Source organism: Oncorhynchus kisutch, linkage group LG30 (genome assembly GCF_002021735.2).
Source record: "Oncorhynchus kisutch isolate 150728-3 linkage group LG30, Okis_V2, whole genome shotgun sequence".
Lineage (NCBI taxonomy): Eukaryota > Metazoa > Chordata > Actinopteri > Salmoniformes > Salmonidae > Oncorhynchus > Oncorhynchus kisutch.
The window spans coordinates 20923989-20948003 of NC_034203.2; the positions used below are offsets into that span (position 1 = coordinate 20923989).

Sequence of the window (24015 nt, forward strand, 5' to 3'; positions counted from 1 at the left end):
TTGACCAAGAAGGAGAGTGATGGAGGGCTGCATCAGATGACCTGGCCTCCACAATCACCCAACCTCAATTAAATTGAGATGGTTTGGGATGAGTTGGTCCGCAGAGTGAAGGAAAAGCAACCAACAAGTGCTCAGCATATGTGAGAACTCCTTCAAGTCCGTTGGAAAAGCATTCCAGGTGAAGCTGGTTGAGAAAATGCCATGAGTGTGTAAAGCTGTCATGGCTACTTTGAAGAATTTCAAATATAAAATATATTTTTTGGTTACTACATGATTCCATATGTGTTATTTCATAGTTCCGATGTCTACACTATTATGAAAAACCCTTGAATGAGTAGGTGTTCTAAAACTTTTGACCAGTAGTGCGCGTTGATTCGATTTGAAATGGTGGGGGAATTTGAGATGCTTTTGGTGAGCCTTGGACATTGAAGGAATCAATTGAAGGAATCAAAGTGATAACTAATGTGAAGACGGGTGTTCCTGTGTGGGAGCCCTGAGAACAGCAGACCCGCTTTATCCCATGCCTCTATCTCCCATTCACTAGACAAGGGGCAGAGCAGGTTGAGTTCAAGCGCAACAAATTACCTAAATATGGGGTGAAAAGCCTTTGAAAGACCTCAAATGGACTGTTGAAAATAATAATAATAAAAGAGATGAGAAGATTTAAGAGGCCCGTTGAGGGAACACAATGCTCAATAGCTGTCCATATTTTTACAAACTAGCCAGCGGATGAAAGTGGGTCTCTTTTTTAACTTTGTTTACCCTTTCTTTGGAGGGGGCTGCCATTAAACAGAAGGGAGAGGAAGAAAAGTTGGAAAAAACGTCATTTTCAGCCTGAGTGGTTTCTTCAAATGAAATCTAAAGGCCGAAACTCAAAGGGTTCTTTGGTTGGGGGATCTTTAAATGGAAGCGCAGCAGTGGACGTGTTTGGCATTTGGTGACCTTCCTCCCCCCACTGTACCTTCGCCACAGTGGCTGCATTTTCCCTGGCTCTGCCACTTGGTGCACTGTACAGTCAAGAGGTTCAAACATAAACAGAAATCATGTTTAACTTCCCTTTTGCTCCCTCACACCTGTTCCCATGCCCTGAAGGCAGCACGATTGCACAGTTACAAAGATGTAAACACTTAAGCTAATATAAGTGAGTGATTGACAGCTGAATATGGTCCTCCTTACATAAGGAGGAAAGAAAAAGCTTTTGGGCAGACTGAAGTTGTATGGGACAGACAAACTTAACTTGAGATTTATTGTCCTTATGCAAACTTCACATGGCAGGGCAACTGTTAACAACAAAGTCGTTGAGACCATCCACTCATACACACCTCAATACTACAGTCACAGTCTTGCCAGTTTTCCAAGGTGAGAATGTAGATTTGGTGTTATGTAGCAACATTTGAAATTGTGCATTTTACTTTGGACAAAAGTAGAGACTCAGAGCTAGAAAATGGGATATCATACACTGCAGTTGAGGAACAATGGAAAAGTAATTCTGCTTTGGAAGTTGCTAAACTTGAAAACCCACGTTTTGAGAAAATGTCCCTTGAATGTTTTGGTACACCTACTGGAGAGCTCTTCTTTGTCTACACCCATTCAGCATCGTTCACACCCTCTAAAGCCTTAGCCCCACCCATCTCTTTAAGGATTCTCATGTGAGTCTACAAACACACGCTATATCAAATAAAAATCTGTTTATTTGTCACATGCACAGGACACAGACGGTGTAAACGTTTACTAGCATAGTGGTTACTAGCATAGAAGCAATGTCCAAAACAGATACAAATATTTAAAACATGTTGTTTTCTTATTATTAGATGGCGCTTACCCGACACACTTATCTAAATTGATGGGTCATGTGAAGGAAGACCTATAACCACCCACCAGCCACATCAAGCTATGTGGATGGGTCACTATTGTCCGGCCGAAGTGGAACCTTTTGTTTAGACATGTAGCAAGCTAGGTAGCTAGCTAAACAATGAACCGGCATAATCCCAACTCATACTACTACCAATACAAACATTGCCATAGCTGTAGTATGAATCTGCAGGTAGCTAAAGCTAAACAAACAAGGTTCAATGTTAGCTAGCTAACATTAGGCTATACCTAGCAATGCAAATGTTTTTCTGATTCTAATAATATTACTACACAGATCATACACGTAACGTTAGCTATCGAGCCAGCAAGCTAACATTTGCTAGCTAACTAACTGTTACGGCTTTCTTCCGTCGAAGGAGAGTCGGACCAAAATGCAGCGTGGTTAGTTCGATACATGTTTAATGAATGAATAAACGCAACAAATACAAAAACAAGAAACGGAACATGAAAACCTATACAGCCTGTCTGGTGACAACTAACACAGAGACAGGAACAATCACCCACAAAACACACAGTGAAACCCAGGCTACCTAAATATGGTTCCCAATCAGAGACAACGAGAATCACCTGACTCTGATTGAGAACTGCCTCAGGCAGCCATAGACTATGCTAGACACCCCTACTCAGCCACAATCCCAATACCTACTAAAACCCCAATACCACAACACAACACAAAATAACCCCATGTCACACCCTGGCCTGACCAAATAAATATATAAACACAAAATACTAAGACCAGGGCGTGACAGAACCCCCCCCCCCCCAAGGTGCGGACTCCCGGCCGCACACTAAAACCCATAGGGGAGGGTCCGGGTGGGCGTCTGTCCACGGTGGCGGCTCCGGCTCGGGACGTGGACCCCACTCCAACCAAGTCTTAGTCCCCCTGTAACGCGTCCTTTGATTGGCGACCCTCGCCGCCGACCTAGGCCTAATAACCCTCACCAAGGACCCCACTGGACTGAGGTAGAAGCTCGGGACTGAGGGGAAGCACGGGACTGAGGGGAAGCTCGGGACTGAGGGGAAGCTCGGGACTGAGGGGAAGCTCGGGACTGAGGGGAAGCTCGGGACTGAGGGGAAGCTCAGCAATGAGGGGAAGCTCAGCACTGAGAGGATGCCTAGTACCGAGAGGAAGCCCAGTACTGAGAGGAAACTCAGGCAGGTAGTAGGCTCTGGCAGATCCTGGCTGGCTGGCGGATCTGGAAGAGTCTGGTTGACTGGCAGATCTGGAAGAGTCTGGTTGACTGGCAGATCCTGGCTGACTGGCGGATCTGGAAGATCCTGGCTGACGGATCTGGCTGCTCCATGCAGACTGACATCTCTGGCTGCTCCATGCAGACTGGCAGCTCTGGCTGCTCCATGCAGACTGGCAGCTCCATGCAGACTGGAAGCTCTGGCTGCTCCATGCAGACTGGCAGCTCTGGCTGCTCCATGCAGACTGGCAGCTCTGGCTGCTCCATGCAGACTGGCAGCTCTGGCTGCTCCATGCAGACTGGCAGCTCTGGCTGCTCCATGCAGACTGGCAGCTCTGGCTGCTCCATGCAGACTGGCAGCTCTGGCTGCTCCATGCAGACTGGCAGCTCTGGCTGCTCCATGCAGACTGGCAGCTCTGGCTGCTCCATGCAGACTGACAGCTCTGGCTGCTCCATGCAGACTGACAGCTCAGGCTGCTCCATGCAGGCTGCCAGCTCAGGCTGCTCCATGCAGGCTGGCAGCTCTGGCTGCGCTGAACAGGCAGGAGACTCCAGCAGCGCTGTAGAGGAGGAAGGCTCTGGCTGCGCTGAACATGCGGGAGACTCCGGCAGCGCAGGAGAGGAGGAAGGCTCTGGCTGCGCTAAACAGGCGGGAGACTCCAGCAGCGCTGCAGAGGAGGAAGGCTCTGGCTGCGCTGAACATGCGGGAGACTCCGGCAGCGCTGGAGAGGAGGAAGGCTCTGGTAGCGCTAAACAGGCGGGAGACTCCGACAGCGCTGGAGAGGAGAAAGGCTCTGACAGCGCTGAACAGGCGAGGCGCACTGAAGGCCTGGTGCGTGATGCTGGCACTGGTGGTACTGAACCGAGGACACGCACAGGAAGCCTGGTGCGGGGAGCTGCCACCGGAGAACTGGTGTGTGAAGGTGGCACAGGATGGACCGGACCGTGAAGGTGTACTGGAGAGCCTGTGAGCAGGACTGGCACAGGACGTGCAAGGCTAGGTAGGTACACAGGAGGCCTAGTGCGTGAGGCTGGCACACTCTTCACCAGCCGACTAACACGCACCTCAGGACGAGTATGGAGCGCTGACCCAGGTGCCATCAAATCCCCGACACGCTCCGTCAGACGACTATCATACCTAAAGCACCAAACTAGCAACTCCCTCATAACTCTCCTCCACTTTCCCCATTAACTCCTTCACAGTCTCTGCTTCACTCACCTCCAACACCGGCTCTGGTTCTGGTCTCCTCCTTGGCTCCTCACGATAAACAGGGGGAGTTGGCTCAGGTCTGAACCCTGACTCTGCCACACTCTCCCTGAGCCCCCCCAATACAATTTTGGGGCGGACTCTCGGGCTTCCATCTGCGTCGCCGTGCTGCCTCTTCACGCTTTTACCGCCTCCAGTTCTTCTTTGGGGCGGCGATATTCTCCAGGCTGTGTCCAGGGTCCTTTTCCGTCCAATATCTCCTCCCACGTCCAGAAGTCCTGTGATCGCTGCTCCTCACAATAAACAGGAGGAGTTGGCTCAGGCTTGAACCCTGACTCTGCCGCACTCTCCCTGAGCCCCCCCCCCCCCCCAATAAATTTTTGGGGCTGACTCTCAGGCTTCCTTCTGCACCGCCGTGCTTTTCTCTTCGACTCCATTCTCCTATAGCCCTCTTCGCACTGCTCCAGCGAATCCCAGGCGGGCTCCGGCACTCTCTCTGGGTCGACCGCCCACCTGTCTATTTCCTCCCAAGTCGTATACTCTATACTCTTGCTGTCCATAACGTCCTCCCATGTCCATTCCTCTTTACGCTGCTGTTGTTGTCGCTGCCTGTCACCACGCTGCTTGGTCCAGTTGTGTTGTGTGATTCTGTTACGGCTTTCTTCCGTCGAAGGAGAGTCGGACCAAAATGCAGCGTGGTTAGTTCGATACATGTTTAATGAATGAATAAACACGACAAATACAAAAACAAGAAACGGAACGTGAAAACCTATACAGCCTGTCTGGTGACAACTAACACAGAGACAGGAACAATCACCCACAAAACACACAGTGAAACCCAGGCTACCTAAATATGGTTCCCAATCAGAGACAACGAGAATCACCTGACTCCGATTGAGAACTGCCTCAGGCAGCCATAGACTATGCTAGACACCCCTACTCAGCCACAATCCCAATACCTACTAAAACCCAAATACCACAACACAACACAAAATAACCCCATGTCACACACTGGCCTGACCAAATAAATATATAAACACAAAATACTAAAGACACTAACAGTACGCTTTAACTTGCAATAAAAACCAACAACTTTCTGACAAAATTAGAAACATATATCTGAAAATGTAGCTAGACTCTTACATGGATGAACGCTTCACAGCAGACTTGAAACATTTAACATTTAACGTTTTGTTTGTAGATACATAATTTGGCTAGCATTGTGTCAAGTCACTCCGGTTCACACTGAACATGGCGTGTGCAGAAAGTAGACCATCACTTTTTCCAACTGATCTTTCGATAGCGCCTGCTAAATTTAGGGCATCAATGTTGTTGAAAGTAGCACAACTTTTGTAGTTCTAATAAATGTTTACGTTCAAATGCCGCTCCTGTGAAGTAGTGACATGGAAATGCGCCTCATTTCCTGAAACAAGTCACAAATATCTAGCCAACATTTTTCAATTGAATAACATTGTTTGTGACCTTTAGAGCTGTAACGATTTGACACTTTGGCTTTGGTTAAAGGCAAGTACAAACGCATACTAGTAGTAGTCATCGCTCCTGCTTGAGAGTCTACACATCCTGTGTGATGGGAAACAAGATCATCATCTCACTGGCTCCTTCTCTTGCGAGGTCTCATTGGCTATTGCCAATTGCAGATTGTGTGACTATAAAATCAAACATGTTTGAAAATATTGGGACGTCTGGGACTGGTAGCCCTCAGATTGCGTTTCTAAACCGCTCACATTAAAACTAGCGTCGGTGACGAGGTAGGCATGGGGATTTTTGTAAAAAAAATATTTTAGAAGTGATGATAGAAAGCACTTTTCAAAATCGTTTGACATGCTCGTCACCATTGTATGACTAGACCCTGAGCGATATGGTATTATTGGATCCGATACCGATTTTAGAAAGTCAAAAGTCACCGATTACCGTTAGATCTGCTGATATAAAGTAATTTAGAGGTGAAAAGAATTTATAAAAAAATATATTACAAAATGACACAATCTTTTACACTAATTACCAGATACTCTAAATTATGATTTAACAAAATATAAAATTGGACATTATTTATGAACATTTTATTTGTGGTTTACAGGATATCCACCAAAAAGCAACTACATCCTCTATAAATACAACAGTAAATATAAAACTTGTTTAGTTTACCTTCTTAGGTACAAGTTAAAGATGTGGCACTGTATAAGAAGTTCGCAAAAGTGTTTGTGCTAGACCACCACAAGGGGTGGCTGGCTGAATTAATTAAACTTTGTCTCAAAGTAAATCTGAAACTGCACTGTTCACAAATTCACAAATAAGCATTGAAATACAGTAACATGCTGTTCGTAATGTCACCGCTACTTGGCAGCATTTGTCTTGAGTAGATTTACTACAGTGTTTAAAACAGTCAAAGGTTTTGTAAACAAACACTTCATGGCAACCTCGCAATGAGTACATTATGACATGCACAAGCTAGCTGTTCATTACGACAATGTTTTCTCACAGAACCCATATGTACATTACCCTGTCAATAAAACATATATTGGCTATACATTTCAACTGCAAATGGCTATGCACTGATGACTGGAAACGTTTAAGCAGGCAAATTCTTGCCGGACTGCTTTTAGTCACACATTCTAATTTAGCTAGATAACTAATGATAGCTACTTATCTCCCATGTTAGCACATGGCCCGAATGATAGATCTGTGCCAACTGTCTTGCTTTTTGAAGATGGCATATTTTGGAAAACAAACAAAATAAACCCACTAGCTAACATAATAGGCCTAGACAGTAACAGTATTATTTTTGTGTCGAGTGTTCACTTTGGCACCAGTCCAGTGTTAGCACACAAGTACAAGTAGCACAGATAGCTAGCTAACTATATTGCTGGCTAGATAGCCTGCTAATGTTAACTAAGTGAGAGTGTGATGAGGACAGGGCTGCTTGATTGGTGTACTTTTTTTCATTTACAAATACGCTGGCTGTTATAAACTACTCACTGTTAAACCAACATGCTTACTCTCTCTCACATTGAGCAGCTAGTAGAGAGCCCTTTTTTTCTCACCTTTATTTAACCAGGTAGGCTAGTTGAGAACAAGTTCTCATTTGCAACTGCGACCTGGCCAAGATAAAGCATAGCAGTGTGAACAGACAACACAGAGTTACACATGGAGTAAACAATTAACAAGTCAATAACACAGTAGGAAAAAAAAGGGGAGTCTATATACATTGTGTGCAAAAGGCATGAGGAGGTAGGCGAATAATTACAATTTTGCAGATTAACACTGGAGTGATAAATGATCAGATGGTCATGTACAGGTAGAGATATTGGTGTGCAAAAGAGCAGAAAAGTAAATAAATAAAAACAGTATGGGGATGAGGTAGGTAAAAATGGGTGGGCTATTTACCGATAGACTATGTACAGCTGCAGCGATCGGTTAGCTGCTCAGATAGCAGATGTTTGAAGTTGGTGAGGGAGATAAAAGTCTCCAGCTTCAGCGATTTTTGCAATTCGTTCCAGTCACAGGCAGCAGAGAACTGGAACGAAACGCGGCCAAATGAGGTGTTGGCTTTAGGGATGATCAGTGAGATACACCTGCTGGAGCGCGTGCTACGGATGGGTGTTGCCATCGTGACCAGTGAACTGAGATAAGGCGGAGTTTTACCTAGCATGGACTTGTAGATGACCTGGAGCCAGTGGGTCTGGCGACGAATATGTAGCGAGGGCCAGCCGACTAGAGAATACAAGTCGCAGTGGTGGGTGGTATAAGGTGCTTTAGTGACAAAACGGATGGCACTGTGATAAACTGCATCCAGTTTGCTGAGTAGAGTGTTGTAAGCAATTTTGTAGATGACATCGCCGAAGTCGAGGATCGGTAGGATAGTCAGTTTTACTAGGGTAAGTTTGGCGGCGTGAGTGAATGAGGCTTTGTTGCGGAATAGAAAGCAGACTCTTGATTTTCGATTGGAGATGTTTGATATGAGTCTGGAAGGAGAGTTTACAGTCTAGCCAGACACCTAGGTACTTATAGATGTCCACATATTCAAGGTCGGAACCATCCAGGGTGGTGATGCTGGTCAGGCGTGCGGGTGCAGGCAGTGAACGGTTGAAAAGCATGCATTTGGTTTTACTAGCGTTTAAGAGCAGTTGGAGGCCACGGAAGCCTCCAGTATTTATGCTGCAGTAGTTTATGTGTCGGGGGGCTGGGGTCAGTTTGTTATATCTGGAGTACTTCTCCTGTCCTATTCGGTGTCCTGTGTGAATCTAAGTGTGCGTTCTCTAATTCTCTCCTTCTCTCTTTCTTTCTCTCTCTCGGAGGACCTGAGCCCTAGGACCATGCCCCAGGACTACCTGACATGATGACTCCTTGCTGTCCCCAGTCCACCTGGCCATGCTGCTGTTCCAGTTTCAACTGACCTGAGCCCTAGGACCATGCCCCAGGACTACCTGACATGATGACTCCTTGCTGTCCCCAGTCTACCTGGCCATGCTGCTGCTCCAGTTTCAACTTCCACCTGACTGTGCTGCTGCTCTAGTTTCAACTGTTCTGCCTTATTATTATTCGACCATGCTGGTCATTTATGAACATTGAACATCTTGACCATGTTCTGTTATAATCTCCACCCGGCACAGCCAGAAGAGGACTGGCCACCCCACATAGCCTGGTTCCTCTCTAGGTTTCTTCCTAGGTATTGGCCTTTCTAGGGAGTTTTTCCTAGCCACCGTGCTTCTCCACCTGCATTGCTTGCTGTTTGGGGTTTTAGGCTGGGTTTCTGTACAGCACTTTGAGATATCAGCTGATGTACGAAGGGCTATATAAATAAATTTGATTTGATTTGATTTGTTGTATGGCATTGAAGCTCGTTTGGAGGTTAGTATACAGAATGGTGTCGTCTGTGTAGAGCTGGATCAGGGAATCGCCCGCAGCAAGAGCAACATCATTGATATATACAGAGAAAAGAGTCGGCCCGAGGATTGAACCCTGTGGCACCCCCATTGAGACTGCCAGAGGACCGGACAGCATGTCCTCCGATTTGACACACTGAACTCTGTCTGCAAAGTAATTGGTGAACCAGGCAAGGCAGTCATCCGAAAAACCGAGGCTACTGAGTCTGCCGATAAGAATATGGTGATTGACAGAGTCGAAAGCCTTGGCAAGGTCGATGAAGACGGCTGCACAGTACTGTCTTTTATCGATGGCGGTTATGATATCGTTTAGTACCTTGAGCGTGGCTGAGGTGCACCCGTGACCGGCTCGGAAACCAGATTGCACAGCGGAGAAGGTACGGTGGGATTCGAGATGGTCAGTGACCTGTTTGTTGACTTGGCTTTCGAAGACCTTAGATAGGCAGGGCAGGATGGATATAGGTCTGTAACAGTTTGGGTCCAGGGTGTCTCCCCCTTTGAAGAGGGGGATGACTGCGGCAGCTTTCCAATCCTTGGGGATCTCAGACGATATGAAAGAGAGGTTGAACAGGCCCTCTTCAGGTAACCATTGAAAATGTTTTTTAATAATACCTCAAATGAGCAGACATATTTGTTTATTCTATGTACAGTTTAAGTCTGAAGTTTACATACACCTTAGCCAAATACATTTAAACTCTGAGTAAAAATTCCCTGTTTTAGGTCAGTTAGGATCACCACTTTATTTTAAGAATGTGAAATATCAGAATAATAGTAGAGAGAATTATTTTTTATTTCTTTCATCACATTCCCAGTTTGTCAGAAGTTTACATACACTCAATTCGTATTTGGTAGCACTGCTACATTTAAATTGTTTAACTTGGGTAAAACATTTTGGGTAGCCTTCCACAAGCTTCACACAATAAGTTGGGTGAATTTTGTCCCATTCCTCCTGACAGAGCTGGTATAACTGAGTCCGGGATATAGGCCTCCTTGCTCGCACATTTTCTATAGGATTGAGGTCAGAGCTTTGTGATGGCCACTCCGATAACTTGACTTTCTTGTCCTTAAGCCATTTTGCCACAACTTTGGAAGTATTCTTGGGGTCATTGTCCATTTGGAAGACCCATTTGCGACCAAGCTTTAACATCCTGACTGATGTCTTGAGATGTTGCTTCAATATATCCACATAATTTTATTTTCTCATGATGCCATCTATTTTGTGAAGTGCACCAGTCCCTCCCGCAGCAAAGCACCCCCACAAAATGATGCTGCCAACCCCGTGCTTCGCGGTTGGGATGGTCTTCTTCAGCTTGCAAGCATCCCCCTTTTCCCTCCAAACATAACAATGGTCATTATGGCCAAACAGTTCTATTTTTGTTTCATCATTTCTCCAAAAAGTATGATCTTTGTCCCCATGTGCAGTTGCAAAATGTAGTCTGGCTTTTTTATGGCGGTTTTTGGGCAGTGGCTTCTTCCTTGCTGAGTGGCCTTTTAGGTTATGTCGATATAGGACTCGTTTTACTGTGGATATCGATACTTTTGTACCTGTTTCCTCCAGAATCTTCACAAGTTCCTTTGCTGTTGTATTGGGATTGATTTGCACTTTTCACACCAAAGTACGTTCATCTCTAGGAGACAGAACGTGTCTCCTTTCTGAGCGCTATAACAGCTGCATGGACCCATGGTGGTTATACTTGCATACTATTGTTTCTACAGATGAACATGGTACCTTCAGGCGTTTGGAAATTGCTCCCAAGGATAAACCAGACTTGTGGAGGTCTACAATTTTTTTTATGAGGCCATGGCTGATTTCTTTTGATTTTCCCATGATGTCAATCGAAGAGGCACTGAGTTTGAAGGTAGGCCTTGAAATACATCCACAGGTACACCTCCAAATTATGTCAATTAGCCTATCAGAAGCTTCTAAAGCCATGACATCATTTTCTGGACTATTCCAAGCTGTTTAAAGCCACAGTCAACTTAGTGTATGTAAACTTCTGACCCACTGGAATTATGATGCAGTGAATTATAAGTGAAATAATCTGTCTGTAAACACTTGTTGGAAAAATTACTTGTGTCATGCACAAAGTAGATGTCCTAACCGACTTGCCAAAACAATAGTTTTTTAACAAGAAATTTGTGGAGTGGTTGAAGAACGAGTTTTAATGACTCCAACCTAAGTGTATATAAACTTCCGACTTCAACTGTATATAATATTGGCATAAGTGGAATAATATTATATAATAATATTGGCATCTGTGGAATAAAGACCAATAGAAATATTTCTGTGAAAGGCTAATATCGGTCCTCTTATTTTTTGGTCGGGCTCTATTCGAGGTGGGGCTTTGAGTTGTGTTCTCCATTTGGCTGTTCCCAAGAGACGAGCAGGAGAGCAGCAGTCAAACAGGATGCTACTCATTGTCCTACCACATCTAAATGAGGTGCCGAGCAGACAAATGTGCAAATCCCTCACCCCACTCCCTTCCCCCACATATCTTCTCTCAAAGCATAAAAGACATCTAGCTGTCTCGTAAAACGGTCTGCCAAAACCTCATCCGGCTGCCAATTCAGGGAAAGTGAGCCCAAAGCTATAAAAGATGTTAGAGAGCTATTCAAAAGATAAGGCCTTCCTTAGAAAGGTTGGAAAGAGTCAGAATTGGGTTTCTAAAGCACAATTGCAAGCAAAATGATACCAGCCTGTCCATGCAATATAGATACTCTGCTTTAATAGATAGAAAACCAGGAAGAACAATTTTAGCAGCAAGGGAAATTAAGTATACAACGTCTAAAACATAAATTAGGTTTTGTATAACTATCTGTATATACACTATTATTAAAAAGTATGTGGACACCCCTTCAAATTAGTGGATTCAGCTATTTCAGCCACACACGTTGCTGACCAGTGTATAAAATCGAGAACACAGCCAAGCAATTGCCATAGACATACATTGGCAGTAGAATGGCCTTACTGAAGAGCTCAGTGATTTTCAACGTGGCACCGTCATAGGATGCCATCTTTTCAACAAGTCAGTTTGTCAAATTTCTGCTCTGCTAGAGCTGCCCCGGGCATCTGTAGGTGCTGTTACTGTGAAGTAGAAAGTCTAGGAGCAACAGCGACTCAGCAGCAAAGTGGTAGGCCACAAAAGCTCACAGAACGGGACCGCTGAGTGCTGAAGCGCGTAGTGTGTAAAAATCGTTCCAAACTGCCTCTGGAAGCAAAGTCAGCACAATAACTGTTTGTCTGGAGCTTCATGCAATGGGTTTCCATGGCTGAGCAGCCACACACAAGCCTAAGATCACCATGTGCAATGCCAAGCATCGGTTGGAGTGGTTTAAAGCTGGCCGCCATTGGACTCTGGAGCAGTGGAAACGCGTTCTCTGGAGGGATGAACCACGCTTCACCATCTGGCAGTCCGACGGACGAATCTGGGTTTGGCAGATGCCAGGAGAACGCTACCTGCCCCAATGCATAGTGCCAACTGTAAAGTTTGGTGTAGGAGGAAAAATGATCTGGGGCTGTTTTCATGGTTCAGGCTAGGTCCCTTGTTTAAAGTGAAGGGAATCTTAAAGCAACAGCATACAATGACATTCTAGACAATTCTGTGCTTCCAACTTTGTGGCAACAATTTGGGGAAGATCCTTTCCTGTTCCAGCATGACAATGCCCTTGTACACAAAGCAAAGTCCATACCGAATTGGTTCGTCAAGATCGGTGTGGAAGAACTTGACTGGCCTACACAGAGCCCTGACCTCAACCCCATCAAACACCTTTGGGATGAATTGGAATGCCGACTGCGAGCGAGGCCTAATCGCCCAACATCATTGCCTGATCTCACTAATGCACTTGCGGCTGAATGGAAGCAAGTCCTTCCCAGAAGAGTGGAGGCTGTTATAGCAGTAAAGGGCGGACCAACTCCATATTAAAGCCCATGAAATGTTTGACGATCAGGTGTCCACATACTGTAGATACTTTTAATCATGTAGTGTATGTAATGCAATATACTGTATGCAAGGAGCCGGGGCAGTGAAGCAGTGACAGTTAGTGATGGCGGGAGAAGGGTTCGGTCCTGTGGAATGACTAGCATCACTGTCTGTCAGTAGAAGACAACAGACTCAGCCATTGCGACTGGAGCATGGGGGAACCAATCACAGAAGGGGAGGGAAATGGAGGGGAGGATCTCTGGCTCTTATCTACCTTTGACTTCACGTTTGGACCTCAAGGTCGACCTCAGGGTTTGACCTTACTCGTTCAACCTTACTTTTTTCCTGTCCAGATAAGAGAGGTTTAACATTCTATCTCTATCTCTTTTCCTGTTTTACTAACAGCAGTGTGAAATTTTAAGTTTGAAAATGTTGTTGTGAAGAACATGTGATGTTGTTTTTACTGAGGCCTTGGTCTGAGCATATTTACAGCCAGGGACACACTGTCCAGACAATTACAGAAGTGGCTGCTGCAAAAACCACATCGGCCAAGTCAAACAATCAGCATGTAGTATACCTGCTTGACAGACACATGGGTCCGTTTGGGTAAAGCCACACAAGGTCCAGTTACTTCAGTACTACTACTATAGCCAGCCACTATCCCCATCTTCTCAGTAGTTAAACATTGAAAAGGATGAAGGCATGGCATACAAGATTAGGGATGGTCAAAACCAGTTTCTTACAAACTATGTAAACATAAGACAAAATACATAAAAAGACAAATGGAACTTCAGAAATTCAAGCTAGCGTCTTGTAGAATCACATCGATCAAGTACAGGTAACACCTTGTTGACGACGATAAATGGGGTAGGCATGTCTTCAAATGATAGGCTGAACCAAAATAACAAATATTCATCCAAAATACTACTAAAAGAGCATTTAAATGAAAGTGATATTTATTGACTTTATCCCAAGTAAATGTATAATCAAAATTACCTTCCAAGCTCTTTGGTTCATATGCAATAATCTTTCATTTTGAGTGCGAAACAATCATTTCATTTTCCTTTGATCAAATTATAAAATATTTTTGGGAGACAGAATTTATAGCCTTTTCGGTTCCCAATTGGATTCTCTCTAACGCAGTACAAATGTGGCACTATTAACATAAGAAATGTAGACAGTAGGTCTACAGTAAAAAATTACTACAAAACTTGGGAAATTACACAAACTTTACTTCACTACTGGCTGTGCAGTAGCTGGTGACAGCTAATGAGACCTCCACATTAAATCATGTTACAAATGTTTTTACAACTAGCTAGAATTCTAACTATATTTACTTTCTCTAATGAACATCGTTAGCAACAATAAAAATGGTAGACATGCTTTTATTTAATTAGCCTACATTTTGTTAGGTAGGCCTATAGGCCTCTTCAATTCACCTCCACTTAGCTGATCCTTGGAACATCTCTGTACAGAGCTCATAAGGGGAGCGTAGGGTCAACTGATGGTCAACAGCTGTACACTGCTATTCGTCATGAATGACAACAATACTGCTCATGTGAGTAGCTTCAAGAAGAACTGATTTCAAATCGGACAAAAAGAACACTCTGTTTCTGACAAGGTGTTGTGAGGAGATCAGTAATGTGGAGGAGGGGGGGGACTGAATAGAAATACAAACAAAAACTCCAACTCACCACAATCACCGAAAATGGCTTTTCCTCCATGCTTCAGTCAGTGGGCGCTTTCAAGTGGAGGGACCTCTTCCTCTTTCGTGACGATGTGGTCTATGCTGCTGTGTGTCTCTTTTTGGGACTTGTCTTCTTCTGGACACTGGTGTGTTTCAGTAGCAGCAGCTGGCGTGCGGCTTCGCCCCGTTGCTCACTCGATTCCCTTGTTTCAGACCGCAGCTGAAGTGGCGTCTTTGCTTTGTGTTAATTCTCCCCTAATCCCGGAACGTTTCTATGCTGTGAAACAGACATGTGACAAGGAGGGGAGTGGAGGCAAAACTTTAAGTACCTTTCCCAATTTCAAACAATTTCATCACTGGAAAAATTTAACTTTTGTCCTTCCCTGTCTAAATGTTCAGGACACTTGTTTTTATCTGAGCACCAGTGATGCTGATATCTCTCCAGATAGGAGAGAAAACTAGATGAGCATTTTCCTGAAAACCCATCACTGAAACAATGTGCTATTGTACAAACAGATGACTCTACTGTTGGTTAAAAAAACTCTGACTTCTCATTGACTGCACATTGCACAACAAGTGCAGAGAGCAGTAATCAAAATTAACCCAAGAACATGGGAAATTCACAGTGTATATAAATACTTCTCAGCATAAATTGGTTTGTAACTTCATTTGGCATTTTTCCATTCGATTCAAGTATGTAACAAATGTTAAATTGTTCAACTCAAACACTATATTTGGAGCACTTTGAAATACATGTGGCTACTCTCTGTATCAGGGGAGGACTGTTAATCCTATAAACAAAATCATTTCATGGGAAAATGCAAAGAAAATCACTATAGCAAAAATGTGTTAAATTGAATTACTCAACAACATGACAATACAATTTATCTAAGTATTATTACAGCATTTTTTAAATATTAAATAAAAAAAGGCTTCCAGGAAATATGGGCATTATAAAGCTACTATGCCCATTTATCCTTAAGGGGGAGAAGGAATGAAGTAACACACAGTTAACATATTTAAGCTGATCTATATCTATTTAACCTGTTTTTCAAGTACTGTTGACACATCTTTTTGATGTTTTTGAGTAGGTACAATGTTATATAATATATCCGGAACTTAATCCAAACATAGCCTACTTCTGAAGCCAGGACCCTCAGGCAAAACAACATAATATGACAGTTGTAACTTGTAGCTTTACCAGTTTCACATCTCCCAGGTCATACTTGTCTACAGTATTTTACACTCGCCAGGTCTTAACCTCTTCAGCCAAGTCTTAACCTCTTCAGCCAAGTCTTAACCTCTTCAGCCAAGTCTTAACCTCTTCAGCCAAGTCTTAACCTCTTCAGCCAAGTCTTAACCTCTTCAGCCAAGTCTTAACCTCTTCAGCCAAGTCTTAACCTCTTCAGCCAAGTCTTAACCTCTTCAGCCAAGTCTTAACCTCTTCAGCCAAGTCTTAACCTCTTCAGCCAAGTCTTAACCTCTTCAGCCAAGTCTTAACCTCTTCAGCCAAGTCTTAACCTCTTCAGCGTCAATGCTTTGGGAGTCTGTTGACCTGACATACCACAGTGTGGTAGAATGCCAAGGCTACTTAGTTAGTCTTGTCCTCAGTTTAACTCAGCAAATGTGAGTGTGACCAACTGACCATTATATTACACTGCCCAGTAGACTATATTCATCATACTACTAAAATATATTTATGCTACAAAGTACTACTTTAAAAAAATTATTTTGTCTTAGTGTTTGAGGGACATACATCAAATCCAAATCATAAACATGACCACAGCAATTCAGCAAAGGCACTTTCTACCACAGGCCTACTTCTCTATCAACACTACATCAAGAGCATGCTGTAAAAAGGTTTGCCAAATATAGCTCCCGTTCAAATGTAACGCAGAGATAAATCAAACATGCTCCGTGGCCAAATGTTGAACCCAATGCAACAAAGAAACATTTAAACATTGATAAAAAAACATGTCTTACCATCACAGAAGTAGCAATGCCCCTCAAAGAGAACAAGGGTTGGGTTTTACCAGATAGCGTAGGCTTTAAAAGGAACTCCTAGATAAAATAGGATGTCAGGCTCAACGGTGAGAACCAACTGGTCTGCAGAGTGTACCGTTCTGTAACTATCCCACGCTCTCCACACAGTTAGTTCTGTTAATTTCCCTTAGGTCTGCTCCAGTAGTACATATAAGTGTTGCGCCACAACCATTGGAAACCCCTGGGAGGAGTAAAAAGGGGTTATTGGTGGAAAAATACAGGTCTGGTCTCCTTTCTTGTGTTCTCAATCTGAACACCCATTGCCGAGAATGAGTAGACTATGTCCAAATCATCTATTTATTTCTTTGACTGACCTATATCTAACTGCATCGATGTAGAAATGTTCCTGCTGACAAAGTAAAAAGGATAAACTAGGCAGTGATTAAGCCTAGGGTTTCTTAGAATATTAGGAAACAATTTACAACATGATCATAACTGTGTAATTATTATTAAGAACAGTGACAAGTTGTTATTTGTCATTGTAACACTGTACACCAAATTCAGTCACAGAAGTATGTTCTACAAATCTAAAAAGTAGCTTAATTTAAACTGTTTTAAGTATAATAATAAATAAATAAATCTAATAATACATATTACATTGTACTTACAAGAATAATTAGGCCACACAACACTAACAGTGCAGTTCATCTATAGGCCAACATGCCCATATGTGACCGACCACCTAGATTTGGTCTTTTGTAGCAAAATTGTGTATTTTACATCGTCTAAAAGTAGAGACTCATGAGATACAAAATGTTATATCATACACCACACATTCCCAGTGGGTCAGAAGTTTACATACACTCAATTAGTATTTGGTAACATTACCTTTAAATTGTGTAACTTAGGTTAAACATTTCAGGTAGCCTTCCACAAGCTTCCCACAATAAGTTGGGTGAATTTTGGCCCAGTCCTCATGAAGAGCTGGTGTAACTGAGTCCGGTTTGTATGCCTCCTTGCTCGAATATGCTTTTTCAGTTCTGCACACACATTTTCTATAGGATTGAGGTCAGAGCTTTGTAATGGCCACTCCAATACCTTGACTTTGTTGTCCTCAAGCGATTTTGCCACAACATTGGAAGTATGCTTGGGGTCATTGTCCATTTGGAAGACCCATTTGCGACCAAGTTTTAACTTCCTGACTGATGTCTTGAGATGTTGCTTTAATATATCCACATAATTTTCTCTCCTCATGATGCCATCTATTGTCCTGCAGTCCTGCAGCAAAGCACCCCCACAACATGATGCTGCCACCCCCATACTTCACGGTTGGGATGGTCTTCTTCAGCTTGCAAGCCTCCCACTTTTTCCTCCAAACATAACGGTGGTCATTATGGCCAAACGGTTCTATTTTTGTTTCAGTACCATCTTTGTCCCCATGTGCAGTTGCAAACCATAGTCTGGCTTTTTTATGGCGGTTTTGGAGCAGTGACTTCTTCCTTGCTGATCGGCCTTTCAGATTATGTCGATATAGGACTCGTTTTACTGTGGATAACGAAACTTTTGTACCCGTTTCCTCCAGCATCTTCACAATGTCCTTTGCTGTTTTGCACTTTTCGCACCAAAGTACGTTCATCTCTAAGAGACAGAACGCGTCTCCTTTCTGGGCGCTATGACAGCTGAGTGGTCTCATGGTGTTTATACTTGCGTACTATTGTTTCTACAGATGAACATGGTACCTTCAGGCATTTGGAAATTGCTCCCAAGGATGAACCAGGCTTGTGGAGGTCGACAATTATTTTTCGGAGGTCTTGGCTGATTTCTTTTGATTTTCCCATGATGTCAAGAAAAGAGGCACCGAGTTTGAAGGTAGGCCTTGGAATACATCCACAGGTACACCTCCAATTGACTCAAATTATGTCAATTACCCTATCAGAAGCTTCTAAAGCCATGACATCATTTTCTGGAATTTTCCAAGCTGTTTAATGGCACAGTCAACTTAGTGTATGTAAACTTCTGACCCACTGTAATTGTGATACAGTGAATTATAAGTGAAATAATCTGTCTGTAAACAATTGTTGGAAGAATTACTTGTGTCATACACAAAGTACATGTCCTAACCGACTTGCCAAAACTATAGTTCGTTAACAAGAAATTTGTGGAGTGGTTGAAAAACAAGTTTTAATGACTCCAACCTAAGTGTATGTAAACTTCCGACTTTAACTGTACATTACACCTAATCTCGTTCCTGACACTTCCGCTCAAATACACGGAAGGTCTGTAGGACAAACCAATCAAACGTGGCCTTCATTAGTTAGTGTTAGGTTTAAAAATCTAATTTTAAGAAGATTTTTACCTTCATTTAACTAGGCAAGTCAGTTAAGAAGAAATTCTTATTTACAATGACGGCCTACCCCAGCCCGGACAACGCTGGACCAATTGTGCACCTCCCTATGGGACTCCCAATCACGGCCGGTTGTGATATAGCCTGGGATGCAGTGCCTTAGAACACTGCGCCACTCGAGAGTAGAGGTCGACCGATTATGATTTTTCAACGCCGATACCGATACTGATTATTGGAGGACCAAAAAAGCCGATAGCGATTAAATCGGCCGATTTTTTTTGTTTTAAAATGTGTAATCATGACAACAATTACAACAATACTGAATGAACACTTATTTTAACTTAATATAATACATCAATACAATCAATTTATCCTCAAGTAAATAATGAAACATGTTCAATTTGGTTTAAATAATGCAAAAACAAAGTGTTGGAAAAGAAAGTAAAAGTGCAATATGTGCTATGTAAGCAAGCTAACGTTTCAGTTCCTTGCTCAGAACATGAGAACATATTCCAGACATGAGTCTTCAATATTCCCAGGTAAGACATTTTAGGTTGTAGTTATTATAGGAATTATAGGACTATTTCCCTCTATACCATTTGTATTTCATTAACCGTTGACTATTAGATGTTCTTATAGGCACTTTAGTATTGCCAGTGTAAGAGTATAGCTTCCGTCCCTCTCCTCGCTCCTCCCTGGGCTCGAAGCAGCAACATAACGACAACAGCCACCCTCGAAGCAGCGTTACCCATGCAGAGCAAGGGGAACAACTACTAGAAGGCTCAGAGCGAGTGACGTGTGAAACGCTATCAGCGCGCGCTAACTAGCTAGCCATTTTACTTCGGTTACACCAGCCTCATCTCGGGAGTTGATAGGCTTGAAGTCATAAACAGCGCAATGCTTGACGCACAATGAAGAGCTGCTGGCAAAACGCACAAAAGTGCTGTTTGAATTCATGTTTACGCGCCTGCTTCTGCCTACCACAGCTCAATCAGATACTTAAGATACTTGTATGCTCAGTCAGATTATATGTAACGCAGGACACGCTAGATAATATCTAGTAATATCATCAACCATGTGTAGTTAATTAGTGATTGTGATTGATTGTTTTTTATAAGATAAGTTTAATGCTAGCTAGTAACTTATCTTGGCTTACTGCATTCGCGTAACAGGCAATCTCCTTGTGGAGTGCAACGAGAGAGAGGCAGGTCGTTATTGCGTTGGACTAGTTAACTGTAAGGTTGTAAGATTGAATCCCCCGAGCTGACAAGGTGAAAATCTGTCGTACTGCCCCTGAACGAGGCAGTTAACCCACTGTTCCTAGGCCGTCATTGAAAATAAGAATGTGTTACTAACTTACTTGCCTAGTTAAATAAACTTACTTGCCTATAAAAAATAAATATATATTTTTTTTTTTAATTGGCAAATCGGCACGCAAAAATACAGATTTCCGTATGTCATGAAAACTTTAAATCGGTCCTAATTAATTGGCCATTCCGATTAATCGGTCGACCTCTATTCGAGAGCCCCAATATAAATTGTGGAAATGGGCAAGGTTAAGCCATAATTATGACTTTTTGACTGTGTTAAGTAGTAACCATGACAAATACTTTACTCAGTAAAAGTAATTCCTATAGAATTCTATGGTCACTCCCCCTAAGGACAACTTTGAATGGCTGATATCCCAGGTTAGATGTGCTGTGTGCGCAATAGCCTGGGGACAACATTACACCAAGAAACACTTACCTTGATGAAAGCCCCCAACCTAAAGAAATTGAAAGTGTATTTTCTTCTGGAACCAAGTTACATGTTCCTCAGTACACAAACACAATGCTGGGCCTAGTCACATTGACCCACTCCCCTGCTGAAAGATCAGCAACAAAATGTTGGCACCATTGTAACAGGTTATAATCAAGCCCTGGTCTCCAGCATGGGAACAGAAGAGGAATAGCTTGTGTGGTAGTCTCAAATTGGACTACCCCAAATCATCTTGTTTCTCACACACACACACACACACACACACACACACACACACACACACACACACACACACACACACACACACACACACACACACACACACACACACACACACACACAAATGCAAGCTTTGCAGGTCCATCAACCCTTTTGAATACCTCTCACACTCTACAGTAACATGTGGATCATGAGAGAACATAAATCAGCAGAATGTTAATACTTAGTTTGAAGTTAGAAACATTCATTCATAACACATCTATAAAGACTATATCGCATGAAGCAATACTTAATTTAAAGTCAGACCCCTTTGGTCATTTATAACACATACATAGAGGCTGAATTATGTAAACACAAATGTATTAACACTTAGGGAATTATCACTAACAGCTAAAACAAATAAACACAAGATATGTTCAAACTATGCATTTCCTTTTATTTTTACATTTTAAAACAATACAAATACATTGAGTTCTTAAAAGTTCAGCAATGCAATGACATTGAACATTACACAGGGCTGTGAATAGTGTAGCTTGTCAAATGGATTAAATTGTGTTTTTTTTGCTAATCAATCTAAACACAATACCCCTGAATGACAATACCCCTGAATGACAATACTCCTGAATGACAATACCCCTGAATGAGCAATTTTTTTATTTAATCCATTTAAGAATAAGATTGTAATGCAACAAAATGTGGAAAAACTGAAGGGTCTGAATACTTCCCGAAGGCATTGTATATATTTTTAGGAACTCAGTTGGGGTCTCAACTTAATGTTTAGAGTTTTAATAGTAGAATACTATTAAAGGTGCGGTTTTGAAATTTGGTTGTGCATCAGAAGTTTTTCTCTTGTCAGTCACTAACAGTCACTCAATAAGCCATGTAAGTTAGTCTAGCCAGCTACAGTATCTAAACTTGTAGTAATCATGAACGAATACCGACCGGGCACACAGGGCACGTGCCCAGAGCCCCTGACCTCCAGGGGGCCCCATTAATTTTTTTAGTCACTCAGATATCATATTAACATGGCATAAGTCATAGCAAAGTGTGTAGAATTGCAGGAAATTGTTTTGCCCACAAGGTGAAGGAGGTCCACCAATAAAATCTCACTTAGGGCCTACCAAAAAGGGGCATGTTTTAAAAACATGAGCTTGGATCACAGGAAAACACTACATTTCTGAAAAAGTTTAAGAACATCAGACATAGACCATATCTATGAGATCATCAGGTCCTAGATACACTTGCCGGGAACACATCTTCTTTAATGCTCCCTTTTCTGAGTAGACCTTTGCTTAGGCCAACTTATCGATATTGAGATGGCTCATGTTCGGGAAGAAAGATGACTGTATATTCAGGAGGAATTGTGGGAGTAATGACCAAAGGTCAACATCTAGCCTGATAACTACGTATTTGCAAATAGGCCAGTGGTTCCTTGTTAAGTCAACTTGTATCACTCTAATTAAAAGGTGTAGTGAGCCAGCTAAGCTGAAATATCCATAACGATAGTTCATTTTGTGTAAATAGCACCAAGTGGGTCTAGCTGTTCGGCTCTTGCCATTTAAAAACAATAATATATTCTAACAATGGGATCAATTTTGGCTTTGGTTAGGATTAGCCTATAGAAGAATGAGTGGAGTATGCATGCCGGTGTCTGCCATCACATCAAGCAGATTAATTCATATTAAGTGGGCAGGTTCTAAAACTCACTTGACCTATATTGTCCTATAGCCTCTTCATAGCCAATTGTAGGCTAAGTGGTATAGTGGAATTCAGCAAATCCCATTACTCTTATCCTAAGCAATGGCAGGAAAAGCAGTAATGACAATCTGCTATGGTATGATTGGCCTCCTCCTACTGTCTCTGTAGCTACATGATACTAAACCTCCTCCCCTGCCCTCCACCCACTGCCCCATAGATAGCACTGGGGCTCACACTACAGATCCTCACTGCTGTTTGTTGGGCTAGGGCTAAATATGGCTTTAGGTTTTGAGAGAGTTCACTAAAACTAAATCCAACCAGCTACGTGTGAAATTGGGAAAGACATTCTAGATACACTTGAAAAGTTATTTTCGTAGTAATTACTGGCATTATTATCAGTTGTGTTGTTTCGCTTCTCCTTTATATCCCCTCTGTTATGTCTGAGTGTGTAAGAGGACACACTACTTCACCAGAGACAGATATAGGCCTAGACCTAGTGTCAGTTTCCTGGTATAGTGGAGATGTACAAAGTATTGAATTTCACTATTCTGGAGTTTCTGGTTTATGCTAAGGATGAGTGACATCCAACTGGTGTCTGAATATGAAGCAAGTTACTCACTGGACTTGAGTAAACATCAATGAACATCTATAAACATTGTGGTCTGGCTGTAATACGGCAAAGCAGCTTCTCGTTGGATTTTTCACTTTTCACTGGGTGAAAACACTAAGCCAAACTCTACTCCAGTCCACCTGACTATAACAGAAAAAGTTCAAAATACACTACTTTGCACTGTGGTAAAAAAAAGTATGAGAAACATGTCATGTTTAATTTCATGTTACTCAACAAATAAAATGGGTTACATAAACAAGATGGAAATGTCTGTTTCAGGCCCTGTGGGGTGGGGCGGTTGAATGACCTATCGTTGAATTAACAGTGATGACATATGTGAGTAATTTCAAGAAGAAGCTAGGTGTATGTCACACGTCACTAGTTCACAGGATAGGTATTTGAAGATCATTCTTTTGTAGAACTTCCTTCTGGAACATGTGAACTTTCATGTGCCTTAATAACAAACTTTTATGCCATCTGTAAATACGAATAAAATTGTTAAAATTACGAACCTAGTTGGTTTTGCAATGGAAAAAGTCAGGAGCGGGACAGAAGGTACACTGGCAATACTAAAGTGCCTATAAGAACATCCAATAGTCAAAGGTTAATGAAATACAAATGCT

At 42.6% G+C, this 24015-nt stretch overlaps 1 protein-coding gene across 1 annotated transcript in view; it reads right to left on the bottom strand.

Moving 5' to 3' along the window:
* The window catches only part of slc6a9 (solute carrier family 6 member 9), a 93052-nt gene that overhangs the window by 55956 nt on the left and 13081 nt on the right, over positions 1-24015 (bottom strand). Inside the window, exon 2 of the mRNA XM_020467540.2 lies at positions 14788-15057. Coding sequence (XP_020323129.1) covers positions 14788-14817 — 30 coding nt within the window. The 5' untranslated portion in view covers positions 14818-15057. The remainder of the gene's footprint in view (positions 1-14787; positions 15058-24015) is intronic.